We start from the raw sequence: 16,717 nt of genomic DNA on the forward strand, positions 1-16,717 counted from the left end.
TCAAAATTAAAATCTTTTGTGTTTAAGGACACTATTAAGAAACTGAAAAGATAACCAGGAGAGCAGGAGAACATTTTTGCAAATTATTTATCTGGTTAGAGACTTGTATCTAGAATACATTAAAGTAGTAACTATTACAAACTCATTAATAAAAAGAAGAAAAAATTACAAAATGGGCAAATCATTACAATGATCTGAATAGACATTTTTTTTCCAAAGAAGATATACAAATGGCAAATAAGCCCATGAAAAGATAGCAACAGGGGTGCCTGGGTGGCTCAGTGGGTTAAGCCGCTTCCTTCGGCTTGGGTCATGATCCCGGGGTTCTGGGATCAAGCCCCACATCGGACTCTCTGCTCCGTGGAGAGCCTGCTTCCTCCTCTCTCTCTGCCTGCCTCTCTGCCTACTTGCGATCTGTCAAATAAATAAATAAAATCTTAAAAAAAAAAAAAAGAAAGAAAGAAAAGATAGCAACATCGTAAGTCATCATGGAAACGCAAATCAAAACCACAATAAGATACCACTCAATACCCACCAGAATGGCTAAAATAAAAAAGTCAGATAATATCTGTTGGCAAAGATAGTGTAGGGAATGAAAAATGGCCAACGCACTTTTGAGAACAGTCTGGCAGTCCTCAAAAGTTAAACCCAGAGTTACCATTTGGCCCAACAATTCCGTTCCGAGACACTTCCCCAACTGAAAGCAACACAAGTCCACATAAAAACTTGCAAACAATGATACAGGGCAACAAGAGGAGGCGGAGGAGGCGGAGGAGGAGGAGGAGGAGGAGGAGGAGGAAGGAGAGGAAGGAGAGGAAGGGGAAGGAGAGGAAGAAGAGGAAGAAGAGGAAGAAGAAGACGACGAAGACGAAGACGAAGAAGAAGAAGAAGAAAAGGGCACCTGGGTGGCTCTGTCAGTTAGGCATCTGCCTTCTGTTCACGTCCTGACCCTGAAGTCCTAGGATCAAGGATCGTGTAGGCTTCCCTACTCAGAAGGAAATCTGCTTCTTCCTCTCCCTCTGTCTCTCCCCCCGCTCATGTACACACACACACACTCTCTCTCTCATATAAATAAAATCTTTAAAAAAGAATGAAAAAGAAAATGAAAACAAGAAAGTGGAAAAATCATTAACATAAAACACAATCTCCACAAAATAAGATCAAACCAGTTGTTCAAAACAACCACAGTGACTATCATTAGTAGATTCAAGGGGACTTTGTCTCATTGGTCCTGATTTAAAGAGGGAACTTTCTGATACAGAGAACATCAACCTCAATAATATAGCTGTAATAAATTCAAAAATGTAATGAAATCTTACAGGATTTTTAAAATAATGCCTTTTGTGGTAGGCTAATGGTAAAAAGTCAAAGCTCAATAAAATAAAAACAGCTCCATGGGGAGCTGTAACCGTGTCCTGGATATGAAGTTCTCTGACAGTTTAGCTTAATCCAAAGATTAAAATCAGAATATCAGAAAGAATGTATAAGCCATATATTATTCAGGCAATCCTCTTCGGATATTATTTTCTGCAACTGACTTTTGGGTTATACTCTCCAAATACCTGAAGTAATGACTTCTAGGTTATTACTACTTCTTCCCTTACTGATTAAAGACAGATCTAGGCATTTGGTCCTCTACAGCCTCTACTCTTTCATGCCACACACTGTCCCTAGTCATCTCACTCACTACCATGCCTCATGGGCTGATTCATCCACTCACCTCTGACACATGCCAAGTGCTATAGTGGGTATTTGGGATACCTCAGTGAGTAAAACGAATGAAGACTCCTGATCTGGTTAACCTCTAATTGGGGGAGGGAGGGTCCATAAACACTGATAAGTAAATTAAATGGTATTCTTAGAGGTTGATGGGACTACACAAAGAGAGACAGGAGAGTTAGTAAAGGGAAATGATGAGTGCCAGTTATAGGCCAAGAAGGGAAGGTTGCAATTTTAAACAAGATGGACAAGGTAGTCTTCGTTAAGAAGGTGAAATGTGAGCGAAGACATGAAAGAGTTGAGGAAGCCTGCCATGTGGACAACAGGAAGGAGACACAGAACACAGCAGATAAAGGAAGAGTCTGTGCAAAGACCCTAAGGAGGAAGCACAAGACATGGTGTGTCCAGGAATAGCAAGTGTGGGGGTGCCCCCACACTTGAAGCATCTGCCTTTGGCTCAGGTCATGATCCCAGGGTCCTAGGATTGAGCCCCACATTGGGCTCCCTGCTCAGTGGAGAGTCTGCTTCTCCCTCGTCCTCTGCCTGCCCTTGCCCCTCCCTCACCAAAATCCCACCCTGTTCATGCTCGCTCTCTTCCTCAAATAAATAAATAAAATATTAAAAAAAAAAAAAAAAAGAAAGAAAGAAAGAAAGAAAAGAAAAAGAATAGCAAGTGTGGCTGGCATGGAGCAGCAAGCTGAAGGGAAGAAGGGGACCAAGATGGAGAGGTGAAGGGGCCAAGACGTATAGAGCTTCTGCACTTGGTGACACGAAGGAGCCATTAGGAAGTTTTCAGCAGAGATATGACATGAACTGACTTTCATTTGAAAAGTCTCCATCCAGCTGCTGTGTTGAGAATGAGCTGTAGGATACAATCCGGGAGGCTGTTGCAGTAATGCCCGGGAGAAAAAAATGGTGACCCAGACTAGGAATAGCAGTGGCAATCGTGAGAAGAACTCAAATTCTGGATATATTCTAAATAGAGATAATAGAATTTCTCAACTGACGGGGTATAGAGTATATGAGACAGAGAGAAGTCAAAGATGTATCAGAGGTGTTTTATTTAAGCAAAGAAAAAGGGGGAGTTGACATTAACAGAGATGAAGAAGGTTGCAGGTAGAGCAGGTTTAGGGGAGGGAAGGCAGATCAGGAGATCATCTTAGGTCCTGCTGAAATTGATGAGTCAAGACATCCATGCAAAAACATCAAGGAGGGAGAGTCTATGAGTCTATGAATCTATGAGTCTCAAGTTGAGGAGAGAGGTCTGGGACTTACGTAAAGTAGGAATCATCAGCCTATGTCATGCAAAGCTTTAAGGCTGGATGGCATCACTAACGAGGAGGACCAGAACTAGACCTCGGTGCATTCCAACACTGAGAGAGGTCAGGGAGCAAACGGGAACAAGACAAGAAGATGCAAAAGAATGGCCAGCGAGACAGCAGAAAACAGAGAGAGAATGCAATCCCTAGAGCCAAGTGATGAATGCATATCACACAGGAGGGAGCAATCAACCATATCAAATGCTACTGGTTGTTGAAAAGCTTACTCGGGTGGATTCAAGAGAGACGGAAATTAAGGAGGTGGAGACAGAGTGTAGGCAACTCTTTTAAGTTCTACAAAGAAAAGAAATGGGATGGTCGCTGGTAGGACAGTGAGGGTTTTTTCCCCAAGACAGAAAAAATGAAAATATAAATAAATTTATAATTATACATATAAAAAAGTATATAAATATAAATACATATAAATTACATATTATATACATAAAAATATATGGAACACAGAAAAGAGGGGAGTATTTCTGGGAAGTGAGAGTAAAAAGTCTGAGTTCTCTTCATATTGCTTCAGTGTTCTCAGTGAACTCAGAAACAAGATGGTCAGCTAAGGATGAGGGGGGGTACTGACAATCTGAAGAGAAGGGTGACCGTAGAAAAGCTGTCATCTAGGACAGAAGGAGAATGAATGGACAGTAGGTCAGAAGGCCAACTTGGCAGCCTGTAGGCCCTGCTTTGAGTATAAATGTCAGGGAGACGCCTTAACCAGGTGGTGTGCTTTTCAACACCTGCCATGTAGGCAGTTCAGCTGTATGTGTATACAGCAGGCAAGTAGGCACGAATCAGGATTAGAGTTTTGTCAAGTGAGTATGATAAAGCAAGAGAGGAACTACCATGACCAGCCACGGAGTTTAAGATGAATAAGGAGGGGATGAAGACATTCAAGGGGCGAGGGACACAGGTGCCATGATCAATAAACTGGAGGCCTAGAGGCATGGAAGCTAGGCTGGGTAGGAGCTGCGAGGTATATGCTAGGGTAGAATCCCGCACGTATGCCTCTAACCCGCATCTGTCACTTGAATTCTCAAACCAATATATATCCCGCAGCCTACTGGACACCTGTAAGTGGATTCCCCACAGGCATTCGAGACCAAGCATACTACACTGAACACCATTTCCCCCTAAAGCTCTTCCCTCTTCCCATTCCCTTTCTCCACTCAATTCTGCCTCAGCCAGAAACCCAGAGGACACTCCTGACTCCTCCTTCCCACGACCCTCCATCAGCTCCCCCACAAACCCAACCGGTCACCAAAACCTAGGGGTTGAATCACCGTATCTTCTCTCTGCAATTCATCTGCCAAACTCAGTGAAACTCTAACTCCTTTCCTTAGTTCAGGTTCTCACTCCTTACTGACATTCAGTCTCCTGATCCATTTTCCACAAAACCACCAGAATAGCTTTCAGATCTGATCACAACTTCCTTAACCAAAATCCTTAAGTGCCTTCTTACTACCTTTCAAATAAAGGGCAAGCTCCTGGGGTGGCACAAATGTTCCTGTGTAAGACCTGCCCCTCTTCTCACCATGTTGCTCGCTCTCCTCGGGCTGAAATTCCTTGTCCGAAGTCCCAAATCATCTCGTGTATATCTATCTATGTATGGCAGAATTTTTCATATTATATTTTAACTGCTTTATTATTAGTCTCTTCTACCAAATGGTGGGTTTTTTGGAAGCCAAGATCCCTGGGTCCCTGTCATACTTGAATTTGAGATCCAAGGGCCAGGAAGAATTGGCTACAAAGTAAGTAATAAGTAAACAAACAAATTAATGGTGGGATAATGCTAGAAAATTCTAACCTAACAATAGGACTGTGGCTAACGGCTGTTCATCCCTGCCTGCTTCCTGCTACCCAAACACATCCACCTACTAGTCGAAGCACACGTGATGTTATGGCCTGATTCTTGCAGACTTTGTAAATGCTGAGACAAAGAAAAAGATCCACTTGCTTTTTAGGAGGTACAAGAGTGCAGAAAAGAGATTCTCTGGCATTTAAAAAACATCTCTAGTCTGGAGAATAAGGAAAAACTGATCATCATTACATGGCATTCAAAAAATAGTTACTAAGTAGCTAATGGGCCAGGACCCTAGCAAAATAGAATCCCTAATCAAACAACACTTACAACCTCCTAACATTAACTGCTATTTATTAAATGTATACGGAAGACCAGATATTGTGCTAAGCACTTTGCATATATTATCTCACTTAGTTTTAGCAACAATTTAAATTTAGCAACAATTTTAGGAGGTAGGTATTATTATTATAATTTTAGAAATGAGAAAATGAGGCTTAAACATTTAAGTAACTTCTGAAGGGCACAGACAAGAACTGGCCCATCTGGTGGACCTGCTCCCAAAGCCTTTAACAGCCTATACCATTCAATCGTCTCACTGTCAATTACTGGAAAAATAAATGCTGCAAAGTGACCTGGTATCACTTCACTAACAGGACATCGACCTCTCTCATCCTTCACTTTTGGGTATCCTGAAAGATACCCTATCCTAAGAGAACATCACGATCTGAACTTCTATCAAGATACGCATGCACGTGGGACGGATATGAGGACTCCCCCAAATGATTTTGTTTTAAAATTGGCCTGCTCCCCTCTGTACATCAAGAAAGCAGATGTGGAAGCAGAGCGATAGCTCCACTGAAGTCAAGAGGCACTTTTGATCAAGAAAAAGTCAAAAGCTTAATAAAGAATTGTTTAATCAGGGCACCTGGGTGGCTCAGTGGGTTAAGCCGCTGCCTTCAGCTCGGGTCATGATCTCAGGGTCCTGGGATTGAGTCCCACATCGGGCTCTCTGCTCAGCAGGGAGCCTGCTTCCTCCTCTCTCTCTCTCTCTGCCTGCCTCTCTGCCTACTTGTGATCTCTCTCTGTCAAATAAATAAATAAAATCTTTAAAAAAAAAAAAAAAGAATTGTTTAATCATTAACTGTGTAGTATTTTTGTTTTATTTTTTAAGCAGGAGGAGAGGAGGAAGATGAAAAAGCCAGGAGAAGAGAGCTAAGGGTAGAGGGACCAGGAGACCTGATTTCAAACAGCTTTCTTTCACTTTCTGGAGAGAAAGATCCACTGGCTTCTAGGTTGACAGAACAAAAGAATAGTATTTTTTCATGTTTTGATGTTTCGACTAAGAAAGAGAAAAAAGGATTCTGGCCCAACTGCAGGAGGCAGGAGTGAGCAGAATGACAGCAATCTCCCCTCGTCTGTGGAAACATTAGCCGGCTAAGGAGACCGACAGGAGGTAGAGGATCAGCTCGCAGCAACAGCAAGAAGGGCTACCAGCAAACAGACACAGAACAGCAAAAAGCATTACGATCATTAGGCTGAGAGTCAGGAAATCTGAGATCTAGTTTTGCTGCTGCTGACCTTGAACAAGTCGCAGAACCTCTCTGGCATCAGACAGTTGACGATTTACACCTTTCCCATTTCCACTTCTCTCCTCACACCTGGTTCCACATCCCCATTCCCTTATTTTTAGAAATCTATTTTAGTGTTATGTTTTATTTGAGTTCCATGTTCTCTGTTCTTAACACATTCTTTAGTCCCTAAATCACCTTGTGACAGATTGCCTGAACCAAAATAGTGCTGGAATATGGCATATTTTTATATGAAAAAAATGTATTAAAAATGTTAAGTCCACAATCTTAAAACCCTAATATGACATCTGGTTTTGATTTTGCATACTATACTTATCAGTGCTTTCCAAATGATGCCACTAATTTATTTTTTGACTCAAGTGCAAATAATTATTACTCTTCGGTAATATTTAATCCATAATTCATTGCTTTCTACAGAGCAGTGACTGAAGGAAAAAATTCCTCACCTCTGACCTGGAGGTGTTCACCTACCTACAAGAAGCCTTCTGAGTCGAATAGATGAATTCACACTTCCCATGGATGCAGTAACCATTGAGGTTTTCAGGGCAGGGCATGTGGTTTCCAATATACACATCTTCTCTTTGATCACTAGCATCTTAAAAGAACATAAACCAGGTCAATAAACAGTGAAAAGCAAACTGAAAAATAGGGACTTTTCAAAGTTCTGACAATAAATAAATTAGCAAGGTAATTTGGAAAAGAAATTACCAGAAGCCCAGATTGGGGTCTGAGTAAGAACTGAGATCTCATTCTGACATAAACACAGCAGTCTGTTTAGAGTCAAAGTATTTAAAAATAGTTGCAGGATATGACCACCCTGAGCTACTATTGTTTACAAAAAATCTGCCCCCCAAAACATAAACATCTTGGCTAAAGAAATAAATGCTACCTCTACAAGAAAGTTCATCTCTATAACCAAGAGATGGTATATTACAGCACTGGCCTTTGGAGATTTAACTCTAATTCACCTGGGGACTATGAAATTGAAGTAAAAAAGAATGGAATGGCAGAAAGGAAGTTATGGGACTCTGAAATTTTAGGGTGAAAGGTTTATTTTTGGAATGAAAACTATTAAGCATATTGATTTTTTTCTTTCAAATGAAAATATATTTGCTGTTTTTTAAAACTGGTTTTTCTTTGTATATGTTATTGCATTAAAAAGTCAAATGACACAGAGAACAAATAGAATTTTAAATCACCTGAAACCCAAAGAGAACCATTATAACCTTGCTGATACACATCTGTTCAGACTTAGGTATACTGATTGGAACTGAACTGAGTTGAATGAAGAAAATGGGAGTCTGATAAGTAATTTCAATGTCAGAAATGGGAAGAGAGGGTGCCTGGTGGATCAGTTTGGTTGAGCATCTGACTCAGTTTTGGCTCAGGTCATGATCTCAGGGTCCTGACAGTGAGCCCCATGTAGGGCTCTGGGCTGGGGGTGGAGACTGCTTGGGATTCTCTTTCTCCCTTTCCCTCGGCCCCTCCCTCCCACCTCCTCTTCCCTCTTTAAAAAAAAAAAAAAAGAAAAGAAAGGGGAAGAAAATCAGGAAAGAAAGATAAAAGAAGCAGGAAAGATGGAAGCATGAGGACCCAGTCCTCAAAATTAATTTCATGCATTCATTCTCTCTTATCCCTCTCTTTCCCCCCAAACCCCCTGTCTCTGTCTCTCATGTACTTGCATAAGCACATATTCATCCATACACCCACACATTCTGCAATGGATTTTTAAACTTTTTTTGGGGGGGGGATATTCATTAATACATTCATCCTCAGCTCTATGAACTCAAGAGTCCCCAACGTTTATAGGCCTGTCATTATGTAGGAAAAATCCCCAGGTTCCTATCGGTTTCTCACAGTTCTAGCTTAAATTCTGTGCATTATTAGCTATGTGACCTTGAGTATACCACCCTAAGACTGAGATTTCATAACTATAAAGTCAGGATCGAAACAGAACCTGTACTTCCCGTAGTTTTGAGAGGATTTCAGGGATACTGTAAGACCTTATCCGGAATCCTGATAAGACCAAACTGATGTCATTTTAACCTCAAAATTTATGTATTTACATTGTACTAATTTAGGGCTATAAAGAAAACTAAACCAGAAGTCAAGAAATTCAACATGTAAATTCTCAATTTTAAGGTACCTCTGCTCTTTGTGACTCCGGTCAAATCACCTTGTTGAAGGCAGCTGAGTAAGATCAGCATTGTCTGACATAATATAAGACATGCGTAATTTTTTATTTTCTAGTAGTCATATTTTTTAAAAGTAAAAAGAAATATGTAAACTGATTTTAATCACATATTTAATCTAATACATCAAATAAGTATCATTTCAATATATAATCAATATAAAAAACTGTGATTTTTTTTTTTACACACATTGTCTTAAATAAGTCTTTAAAATCTGATGAGCTCTTAACACAGCACATCTCAATTCCAACTAGCCATGTTTCAAGTACTCAATATCTACCATGTAAGACAACACAGTATAGATGATTATTCATTTATCATTTATTAATTACCTTCCATATTCCAGACACTGTGCTAGGTGCTGGGGACAGAAAAATATCCTATCCTCAAAGGGCTCATAAAGTCTCCTCCAGCTCCCAAACTATAATTCTGCCACAGCAGAAGAAATCATACCCTACTTCAGGGCAGCTATCATCCTAAGCACCCACCTCTCTACTACAATACTCATGGTATTGTCTTAGAACCGTTTGGGTTTTTAAACTCAGTGTGTACCATGAGACTGTGAGCTCCTTAAGAATCTAGACATTTTTATTATTCATTTCTGTATAACTCCTAACACTGAGAACATAGTACTTTTCTGGCTATGGTTTCAAATTAAAAGTGCTATTCTACATTTGCAATCAACCCATAAGTGACTTGAGGAATGCAACGGTCTCCCACAGCACTCATCATCCTGCAACTTCTCAGAACATGATATTTTCATGGTGTATTAGACCACAAAGTATATAATAATGGGACTATAGAGACTGGGGTTATACACCAACCTATAATAATAAGATATTATAGTCCGTATAATAATGGTACTGTATAGGTCTTTAGAGGCTGTGGTAATGTACTAATCGACCATAAGAAAGTCCTATAAACAGCAGGAGATTTCGAGAATGATGCAGAACTAAGGCTATCAGAGAATCCAGCTACATCACAGCAATAAGAGAAAGTTAACTAAATCCAAAACAGGGTTTTCAAAAATGAGTAAACAAAGTACAGCACCAGTAGCATTTACTGAATGAATTAATGACGGAATGTGGTATCAGGCTCTAGGCAAAGCAAAGCCACCTAAAAACATGGACATGTGTGAACGCAGATAGCTCAGTTGGTAAAAACATGGACAGGTCTAGTAGACTAAAGTCTGTGGTTGTCACAGAATTCAAATGAAGCATTCTGGGGGCAGCTGGGTGGCTTAGTGGGTTAAGCCTCTGCCTTAGGCTCAGGTCATGATCTCAGGGTCCTGGGATGGAGCCCTGCATCAGGTTCTCTGCTCAGTGGGGAGCTTGCATGCCCCCACCCCACCTTGCCGATTGCTCTGCCTACTTGTGATCTCTCTCTCTCTGTCAAATAAATAAATAAAATCTTTAAAAAAAAAAAAGGCTTTAAAAAAAAGTAAGCATTCTGCTCAGTGCTGCCTCTAGTCATTCCATTATTCTTACATACTATTTTTGTGCACAACCATACGCTCAAATAAGCTACAGAAGATATAAAGAAAAAGTATACACAGTCCCTGCCTCTAAGAAGCTTACAATCAATTCAGGGAATCAACATCCACACACAAAAAAATTGAAAAACACAACAGAAGAGTTCCCACAAGAGAGTCAACAATTAAATGTAAAAGAAGAGTTTATAATAGGGGGTGCTATAGGAAGTTCAAGCTTGAAGGAGAACTCATTGTAAGTGATATCACTCAGGGAAGAATTCACAGAACGGGCAGGACTTAAGTTAGCTCTCAAAGCATATACAGATTTATTCAGATAGAAGAGTGGAAACCAAAAGGAAGCTAGTGGAACCAAAAGGAAGAAGAGTAAAAACCAAAAGGAATGTACACAGCATTCTCAATAAGAACAAGAAACAGGGGCGCCTGGGTGGCTCAGAGGGTTAAGCCTCTGCCTTCGGCTCAGGTCATGATCTCAGGGTCGTGGGATTGAGCCCCGCATTGGGCTCTCTGCTCAGCAGGGAGCCTGCTTCCCCCTCTCTCTCTGCCTGCCTCTCTGCCTACTTGTGATCTCTCTCTCTGTCAAATAAATAAATAAAATATTTAAAAAAAAAAAAAAGAACAAGAAACAGATGAGAAGAAGCAAGAAACAGCAACAGCTGGATATTCAAACTGGGGAAGGGTGTAGGTCAAAACTGGAAAAATGAGCTGAAGTCAGATTATGGAAAAACAGGAATTCCAGGTGAGAAATGTTTTCTTAAAGATTGATTGATTAATTGATTGATTTGAGTAAGAGTAGAAAAAGGAGAGAATCTCATGCAGACTCCCCACTAAGAATGGTGCCAGACACAGAGCTTGAACTCACAATCCTGAGATTATGACCTGACCTGAAGCCAAGAGTTATATGCTCAACCAACTAGTTCGCCCAAGTGCCCCCCAAAATGTTTTCTTCATCGTATGGATAAGGAAGACACTGAAGGCCTCCTAGCTGGACAGTAACACAACAAAAGCCATGTTTTACATAGTTGAGAGTGGTTGCCAAGATCTGGTGGTTAGGGGGAATAGGGAGTAACTGCTAATGGGTGTGAGATTTCTTTTGGGGTAATGAAAATGGCCTAAAATTTGATTCTGATATGATGCTTGTATAATCCTAAATATACTTAAAAAAAAATTTAAATTGAGGGTGCTGGCTAACCCAGCCAGTAGAGCATGCAAATCTTGGTCTCAGGGCAATGAGTTCCAACCCATGTTTGGTGTAGAGATTGCTTTTTTTTTAAGATTTTACTTATTTATTGGACAGAGAGAGAGAGCAAGACAACAAAAGCAGGGGTAATGCCAGAGGAACCAGGACCCTGAGATCATAACCTGAGCCAAAGGCAGATAGTTAACTGACTGAGCCACCCAGGTGCCTCTTTTTTAAAAAACTGAATTGCACACTTTAAACAGGTGAACTTGACAGTATGTAAATTGTGTCTCAAAAAGCTGTTAAAGAATTTAACTGGGTAACAGCATGCAAGATAAAGAGGTAAGGAACTAGGAAGATCAGGGGACCAATTAGAAAGTTACTACATAATCCAAACTTATGGCAACGAAAAGCTAAGCTAGAGCTTAACACTGGGAATAAATATTAGAGAAAAAATAAATACAGCTTGAAGATGTTTTGAAATGAGCTCTCCAAAACTCAAAGATAGAAGGGCTTTTGAGAGCCATCTGGTCTGATGAAGGAATCCCTTTAGCTACTACCCAGAAATCCTATTTCTAATTTACCACTTTCAAAGGTGAAGAGCTCAACACAATTAATTCCAATATTATCAAATGTTCCTTATGTTGAATGAAATCTCTCCTTATCTACTGATTTCCCTGTTATCTGTTTACCCCATAAATCCCACCCAACAGGGGCGCCTGGGTGGCTCAGTGGGTTAAGCCGCTGCCTTCGGCTCAGGTCATGATCTCAGGGTCCTGGGATCGAGTCCCGCATCGGGCTCTCTGCTCAGCAGGGAGCCTACTTCCCTCTCTCTCTGCCTGCCTCTCTGTCTACTTGTGATTTCTGTCAAATAAATAAATAAAATCTTTAAAAAAAAAAAATCCCACCCAATGATTTTTTTTCTGAAGGTCAAACTTTCCCAGTCCCATTCTTTAGATACTTTGCAATAACCATCTTTACAAACATTGCCCAGCACTAACCCCTTCAATGTACTTTAGGCATTTAGCAAACAGAACTATCCTTTGAAGATACTTTTAATACAGAATTATACAAAATGACTCTCCTCCAAGGAAAATATGCATGAATTCAAAGAAAAAATGGTCAATAAACACATGAAAGATACTCAACATCACTGATCATTAGGCAAATGCAAATCAAAACCATAACACAGCACTCCACACCCATGAGGATGACTACTATCCCAAAACAAAACAAAACAAAACAAAACAAAATATTTAAGTGTTGGCAAGCATGCAAAGAAATTAGAACTTCTGAGCACTGCTGATGAAAATGTATGATATAGCCGCTATGGAAAACAGTATGGTGGTTCCTCAAAAAATTAAAAATATAATTAATCATACGATCCAGCAATTCCATTTGTGGGGATATATGCAAAAGAACTGAAAGTAGAGTCTCAAAGAGATAGCTATATGCTCATATTCACAGCAACATTCATAACAGCTAAAAGGTGGAAGCCAACACAAGTGTCCATCAATGAATGAATGGATAAACAAGATGCAGTACATACATACGATGCAACATTATTCAACCTCAAAAAAGACATTCTGACTTTCTTTTTTAAGATTTTATTTATTTATTTATTTATTTATTTGAAGGAGGGAAGCACAAGTAGGGGAAACAGCAGGCAGAGCGAGAGGGAGAAGCAGGTTCCCTGCTGAGCAGAGAGCTTGACATGGGGCTCTGTCCCAGGATGCCGGGACGGTAACCTGAGCTGAAGGCAGACGCTTAACAACTGAGCCACCCAGGCCCCCCGGACATTCTGACTTATGCCACGATACAGATTAACCTCCAGGACATTATGTTCACTGAAATAAGCCAGTCACGAAAAGACAAACACTGTAGGATTCCACTGGGAGGAGGTACTTAGAGTAGCCAAAATTATAGAAACAAAAAGAATGATAGTTACAGGGTTGAGAGGAAGGGTAAGTGGAAAGCTACTGTTCATTGGGTATAGCTCTCATTTTACAAGATAAAAGAGGTTTAGGAGCACCCTGAATGGCTCAGTCATATAAGCAAGCATCTGACTCTTGCTTTGTGCTCAGGTCGTGATCTCGGGGTAATGGGATCGAGCTCCCCATGCAGCTCCACACTCAGCGGTGAGTCTGCTTACAGATTCTCTCTCTCCCTCTGCCTCTGCTCCTCCCTCCATGTGCATGTATTTTCTCTCTCTCAACTGAATGAATAAATCTTTTTTTTTTTTAAAGATTTTATTTATTTATCAGAGAGAGAGGGGGGCAGAGAGCAAGCACAGGCAGACAGAATGGCAGGCAGAGGCAGAGGAAGAAGCAGGCTCCCTGCCGAGCAAGGAGCCCGATGTGGGACTCGATCCCAGGACGCTGGGATCATGACCTGAGCCGAAGGCAGCTGCTTAACCAACTGAGCCACCCAGGCGTCCCTGAATGAATAAATCTTTAATTTAAAAAAAAAAAAAGATGAAAGAGCTCTAGAAATGAATGGTCGTGGTTGCACAACATCATGAATGCATTTAATACTACTGAGCTATGCACTTAAAATGGTTTAAATGGCAAATTTTGTTATATACATCTCACCAAAATAAAAAAAAAAATTGAAAAAAAAAAAGACTCTAAACATGAGCCTAATGACAGGAGGTTCAGTAGAAAAATGCAGTAAAGCTGAGTTCAAATTTAGACCTCTAGGGATGCCTGGGTGGCTCAGTGGATTAAGCCTCTGCTTTCGGCTCAGGTCATGGTCTGAGGTCCTGGAATCCAGCCCCGTATCCGCTCTCTGCTCAGCAGGGAGCCTGCTTTCCCCTCTGTCTCTCTGCCTGCCTCTCTGCCTACTTGTGATCTCTCTGTGTCAAATAAATAAATAAAATCTTTAAAAAAAATTTTTAGACCTCTGACTAGAGTCATCCAAAAGCATTTACTAAGCACCTTTTATGTTCCAGGCAATACATACGAATATATGAAACTAGAGCTTAAGATTAAGCTCTAAATTAAGGCTAGAGAACAAAGGTTCACCAAGGTGACAGCCGAAAGTACACTAAAGTTCTGAAGGAAAGTAAGAGAAGCAAGCAAGCAAGAGGGCAGAAGAGAATTCTGGAATAGCTATGATACAAGAAAAAGAGCACCAGGGCTTAGAGTCAGAAAAGCCTGCATTCTAGTCCTTGCTCTGCTATTCTACATGAGCCACAAATTTGCAGTTTCAGCTTCTTCATCTGCAAAAGGAGGATAACATGGTTGTAATGAGGATCAAATACTAACAAAAATACGTGAAAGCAGCTGACACACGGAAGGGCACACGAGCAATAACCACTGAATGGATGAATAGCCATGAACCACATTAACCATGACCTAGATACAGGTAGACTCACCAATGGTGAGACCTTTCACCACAGCCTGGTACCAACAATGAAAACAGAAAACAAAAGTATCAACAGTCATCACAGTAACATCAAGTGATATATCCAGTGAAAGTGGAGATAGATATGTATGTGTATATATATATATACACATACATCTCCAAGTGAAAAATCCAGTGATATAGCATTTCATAATCAGAGTAATCCTAGGCAGTAGATATTAGCATCCCAGCTATATAGATATGATCACTGAGGCTCAGCAAAAGCAAGCCACACAGCCTTTAAGTGTAGACCAAGTCCGATTCCATAGAGCAAACTCTGAACCATCCCACTATTATCTCACCACACTACCCTGGGAGATGTGTAGGAAATGGACAAAAGCAGAACGTCCAAGCACCTGCTCTCTGGACCACGTAAATTAGGTTAACTTCAAAAAGGAAAAGGAAAAAGGCTTTAAGACATCAGGAAGCACAGTTTCAGAAACCATAGCAGCGATGTAGTCTCGCACAGCAAGAACTGGACACAGAATGGTCTTCTCCAAACAATGCCCTCAGGCAAGTAGTGACAGGCTCTGTGAACAGCTGCAAGTGCTCGTCTCTGAACAATGTTTGTGTGTGTGAGATATAAAGAGAACACTCGGTCACCCAGTGGTTCCTTCCACCCACAGAGGCATTCAGAAACAAAACCTACCACCAGCGGCAGTGTTTTCAAATACAAAGGAGAGTATGGTTCTAAGCAATGATGTTATAAGAAAACCCAGTATCAGATGGCCTATCTGCAAAGGCATGTCCCACTGGAGCGCTGTCCTGGTCCATCAATGCACAACCCAAATAAAGCATAAGGAGTTCTATTAACAACCAAAACATGCACCTGCTAGGTCATTTGCTGAGGCCACAACAACCACATCAACACTGTACCAGGAACTCTCAGGCTCATTTCTACAGATCCCTACAGTTAAAACATTTAATATATTCTTTCTTGTTTCCCCTATACTACCCTGCACCCCAAGCCTTGTCACGAACATATCCCTCCATACATCGTTCCCTAACCCCAGTCTCCTCAGACCCGTTCAAAGGTATAAAGGCAGGTACAAAAGCCTACCTACCAAAAGCTCCCAACTCATTCCTAAAACCCCCTATTTTCCATACAAACCCTAACTTCTCCTTTCCTAGCCTTTCCACACAGCCCCGTGAAACACATTTTCTGATGTGAATAAACTCATCCACCTCCTCAACCACCCCCTTAGGAAGTACTCCTTTCATTTCCCTGATAGACCAAGATCAAATTACTTCCTACATCCCTTTTCCTTCCACTTTCCCGTCACCTCCAGATCATACTCCATTCTCCTCTCCCAATGACCTTCATCTCTTAGGGGTCTGCACCATCCACCCAGGTGGCCTTCTAAAAGTCCTCCCCATGACTCTCCGCAGCACACACTCTCAGATTTCCCACAAGATTTTAGCAACTGGCTCAGTTTTACCATTCAACGAGGGGACTTTATCAAGACCATTTTAAAAAGGGCACATCAAAAGAGCAGTATTAAGATGTGCAAATGGGAGTCACCAAGAAATGGGAAAAATAATACCAATACCTCAGTTTCTCTGGTATCCCTGGTCAGCAGGAGGACAGAGACTATTGAGAAGATGAGGCCAAAGATGGGATGAGGGCTGGGGGTGAAGTGAACCTCAGGAATGAAGCAAGAGAGTCTTGGAAGTAAAAAAGGTGTTACGGTTAGATGTTAGGCTGTAGGAAAATATCCTTTGGATAAAAGTGGTCATGTCGAAATGTCACATGCAACAAAGGAGCTTCCTGGGCAGATGGGAATGTTAGAGACTCCAATAAAATTCATTTTTCAAAACTGATACCTTAACATTCATGTAGCTCCCTGAATGGAAATTAGACCTCCATAAAAAACAAAAACAGAAACAAAAACAAACCTGTAAAATAAAAATAATAAAAATCAAGTGGGTAGTGATATATAGACAAAATAAGAATGACAAAATGCTGGAAACTGCTGAAGGTATGTATTGGGTAACTTAGGGTTTATTATACTATTCTGTT

General features: G+C 40.8%; 1 protein-coding gene across 3 annotated transcripts in view; it reads right to left on the minus strand.

Moving 5' to 3' along the window:
- TMEFF1 (transmembrane protein with EGF like and two follistatin like domains 1) overlaps positions 1 to 16,717 on the minus strand; it is an 86,652-nt gene that overhangs the window by 6,287 nt on the left and 63,648 nt on the right. For all 3 annotated transcript variants that reach the window (XM_032306965.1, XM_032306967.1, XM_032306966.1), the window contains exon 8: positions 6,903 to 7,026. In XM_032306965.1, coding sequence (XP_032162856.1) covers positions 6,903 to 7,026 — 124 coding nt within the window. The remainder of the gene's footprint in view (positions 1 to 6,902; positions 7,027 to 16,717) is intronic.

This window comes from Mustela erminea, chromosome 12 (assembly GCF_009829155.1).
Source record: "Mustela erminea isolate mMusErm1 chromosome 12, mMusErm1.Pri, whole genome shotgun sequence".
Taxonomy (NCBI): domain Eukaryota; kingdom Metazoa; phylum Chordata; class Mammalia; order Carnivora; family Mustelidae; genus Mustela; species Mustela erminea.